Source organism: Arachis ipaensis, chromosome B10 (assembly GCF_000816755.2).
Source record: "Arachis ipaensis cultivar K30076 chromosome B10, Araip1.1, whole genome shotgun sequence".
NCBI lineage: Eukaryota > Viridiplantae > Streptophyta > Magnoliopsida > Fabales > Fabaceae > Arachis > Arachis ipaensis.
The window spans coordinates 2,832,635-2,836,386 of NC_029794.2; the positions used below are offsets into that span (position 1 = coordinate 2,832,635).

The 3,752-nt window shown below is 33.3% G+C and overlaps 1 protein-coding gene across 1 annotated transcript in view; it reads right to left on the reverse strand.

Moving 5' to 3' along the window:
• Positions 633-3,752, reverse strand: part of LOC107623365 (serine/threonine-protein kinase STY8) — a 4,815-nt gene continuing 1,695 nt past the window's right edge. The window contains exons 4-12 of the mRNA XM_016325592.2: positions 3,346-3,431; positions 3,144-3,264; positions 2,936-3,015; positions 2,508-2,570; positions 2,276-2,382; positions 2,011-2,096; positions 1,623-1,744; positions 1,270-1,381; positions 633-1,065 (exon numbers count right to left, since the gene is read on the reverse strand). Of these exons, the coding sequence (XP_016181078.1) occupies positions 958-1,065; positions 1,270-1,381; positions 1,623-1,744; positions 2,011-2,096; positions 2,276-2,382; positions 2,508-2,570; positions 2,936-3,015; positions 3,144-3,264; positions 3,346-3,431 (885 nt within the window). The 3' untranslated portion in view covers positions 633-957. The remainder of the gene's footprint in view (positions 1,066-1,269; positions 1,382-1,622; positions 1,745-2,010; positions 2,097-2,275; positions 2,383-2,507; positions 2,571-2,935; positions 3,016-3,143; positions 3,265-3,345; positions 3,432-3,752) is intronic.

Consider the following 3,752-nt stretch of genomic DNA (forward strand, 5'->3'; position numbering starts at 1 on the left):
TTAGTTTAATATTATTTTAAGAATAAACTATTTAAAAAAATTGAAAAAATGAATTTTATTGATATTTTTTAATAAAAATAAATTTTTAAAAATATTTTTTGTATTTTGCGGATATATCCGATATCCAATATCCGATCTGCAAAGATCGGATAGGATCAAAACTTACAAAATGTGGATATTAGATCCAATCCGATCCAATGATTTTAGTGCGGATCGAATAAAAATTTTAGTCATATTCCATCGAATAAAAATTTTAGTCATATTCCATCCTATCCGCGTTCACTTCACTACTTTTTTGGTTGATTATTACCTTTTTAGAAAAATATTAATCTTATAACAAAACCCAAACTAGGCAAATCATTTAGGAGAGTCAGTTATGAAAGATTCACATCACCTGGGATTGGGAAGATCTTGCACGATTTTTTTTCCAGAATACAAAATTTGGACATCTAGTATTTTTGCAAAATATAAACTTTACATCGGGCCTTAGCCCATTTATGCGTAACAGGCTTCAGTGTTATTCCTATTGAAATTCTCTTATATCCGACCCCAAATAAAATAAAAATAATCATAACTCAAAAAAATAAAATCTGACCCGGAAAGACACAAAAGAATAGATGCTGAATTTTATAAAATAGTAGACTTTTCAAATTTAATTCGTTAAAGTTCTTAATCTAAATTTAAAAGAAAAAAAACCGTTTTGGTACAAATTACATACATAATGTACATTACAAAGGAGCACATCTAATCTTATGTTACATCTTAGATGCAATTCTATTGCCGCAAATAATGCAGTTGGAAATAAATAAATCTTTAAGAACTAATCAAGAATCTTGGAAAATCTGAAAACATAATAGCCAAATTGGGAATGAACACATAAGAAGAAGTAGCCAAATGAATCTGCTTGCTATCTTAATCTTTAAGCTAATGTAATTTGCATCACAGCACCTGTGTTGTTCATATCCGGCTGGACCTTGAACGCGATGAACTGCCTCGACTGCTAAAATTCGAACGATCCCTCTTCAACAAGGCCTCCAGATTCTGGAAGCATTTCAATGGTTTAACCTGGAAATAGTGTCACCATTACAAATGACAATATCAATGTAGTCGATTGGTGAACTAGAGCCTTATATTTTTACCAATTACAGTCTGTTCGGTTACATGGATTAGACGATGTCAAAAAATCCAATAATAAAAACTAGTTTCTTTTGGTATCTTTTTTACTTCTAGAAACTAGTAGATAAACAGGAAACGCGAGGTGACAAATACCTTCCAACGTCCTTTTTGACCAATAGTGTTGTAGATGGATTCCAGCCTTGGTATTATTTGTCTAAATGTTGGTCTCTTTGCTGGATTTTCATTCCAGCAATCTTCAATCAATCTATAAACAAATTCCATTGTAAACTTCAGCAAATATAAATAACACCATGAAACATGCAAACTTTGAAGATTAGTAATATACAAAGCATATTATAGGCTGTGAACAATAGTTAGATTAAGTTACATACATCAACATATTTAACAATTTTCAAATTTGTCTGGGAAAAATTTCTTGAACCTGATTTAAAAACTAATTTATTAGCAACAGAAAAGAATATCATCAATACACATTGAAGACTTACTCTCTAATCCCATGGGCATAACGCTTGGCTGGAGCTCGAAAAGGTGGACGCTCTTTGGCAGCATACACCTTAGGAACTTCATCTTCTTTCTTTGCAGAAAATGGTGGACAACCTTCAATCATCTAATGCATAACAAATAAGAAATATCACGACAGTAGAATACTTCTTGCAAGTTACCACATTACTCGTTGAAATTGTAGGAATTTGACTAGAAGGAAGTGAAATTATCCAACTAAATGATTTTGAAAGATTTCAAAGCTGATTTATGAGAAGAACAATGTAGTTTAAAATGATACTTAGGCAGATGATTACTTGAGGTCAATTCAACACTTTCAACTTTCACAAGGAACAGTTTTTGTTTGAGTACAAAGTATTTAAAAATACATACCTCTTGCAGGATTAACGCAAATGAGAATACATCTACTTTGGTGTCATATTCTTCTTGTTTGAAAACTTCAGGAGCAACGTAGCGGCCTACCAACAAAATCAACAAATTCCTAATGAGTCCATGAAAGGGAATGTCTATGTTTACCAAAAAAATATAAAGCATGGCATTATTTTCTTATGTCCTAAGAATAAGAAATATAGCATTTTTCATATATAGATAGTTCAAGTGTGCACTAATATCAATTCTGAAGAAAAGCAGCACCCACAAGATGTATCTTGGCAAGTTAGAGGTCTGTCTTCTTTAACTGCCAGCAACTTGCTAACCCCAAAGTCTGCAACTTTTAGGTGTCCCGAATCATCCCGCAATATGTTACTGTTAGCTTACTCATAAACAACATTATAAAAAGTGTAGACTATATCAGACTATTAAACCAGACACATGGACATCACATAAAAGAACAGAGGTTAAGATGAAAATAATTGAAAAAAGAAACTCACGAAGGCTCTAGATCACGGTGAATGATTGGTGACGGCTTATTCTCATGTAAATAACCCACTCCCCTGCATATTCAAGGAAAAATAAAAATGTAACAAGTAACACTTTTAACAGGCCAAAGGGCAAATACAGTGAATGGAGATATCATTATTCATTTAACAGGTAACTTAACTTTTCTATGGCAAGTATTGGACAACGATAATGTTAAAGCCTTACAAGTATACAACTTTTCAGTGCTCACGCAAATATATAAGAGAAGAAAATTAGGACAAAATATTGAGAAAACTCATAATTTGAAAATGTCCTAAGGTTTATGAATGCTTTGTCCATATAACTAGAAATAATAACATATAAGCACCATCCAAGATCAAACCACAGAGTACCAGCCCCCTCTCTAGAACCAATATCAAGCCACATGAGTGTCAAATACCTGGCAATATCAAGTGCAAATTTCACAGCTGTTGAAGGTTTCAAAGCTCCTTTTCTTCCCAAGAATGCACGGAGATCTCCCTGACCAATACATACAGAACGTAAGATCACTAAATGTATATTTAATTCCACCTAAGTTTTAGCCTTCATCAAACAACACCAAAAACCGCTCAAGAAATCATTTTTCAAACAATTGAAGGATAAAAGACCTTGGGAAGATATTCTGTCACGATCATCATCGGGCTACTCTGTGTCACAGCACCCAGAAACTGAACTACATTTGGATGCCGGATCTTCAGGAATAGTGCAAGCTCATCTCTAAAGGCCTTCCTGTAAAAATCCAAGCATATTAGCTACAGTGAAAGTAAGAAAGAAGGGGAAAAAAAGATTCAAGGTTTTTGAGCAACTCACACTTTCTCCTCATCAGTAATTACGTCCTCCCCAAGTTTTTTTACTGCAACCTCTGTCCCACGCCAGAATGCACTACAGAAAGTGCCCTGCCATTTAAGACTAGATTGTGAGATGCAATAATTATTTACATGTTAATTGAAGCCTTGTGCTCTTAGATAGTGCATACCCAGAATTTCTTAAGAAAACAGCATTTCTTAAGAAACATAGACTAACTAGTTTCCTAAAAGTTCTGTTCCAAGAACATGGCTACAGATAAACAAAATTATCATAAAAGTTCAATACTGCTAATTGCAGCTTACAGCTATTTGAATACTGAAGAAAAACATTAGCTAAATCTTAATAAAAGAGATGTAACAAAATATTATTATTTAGTACCAGTTTTGGTCACTTGGGGGAAGGGGTTTTTT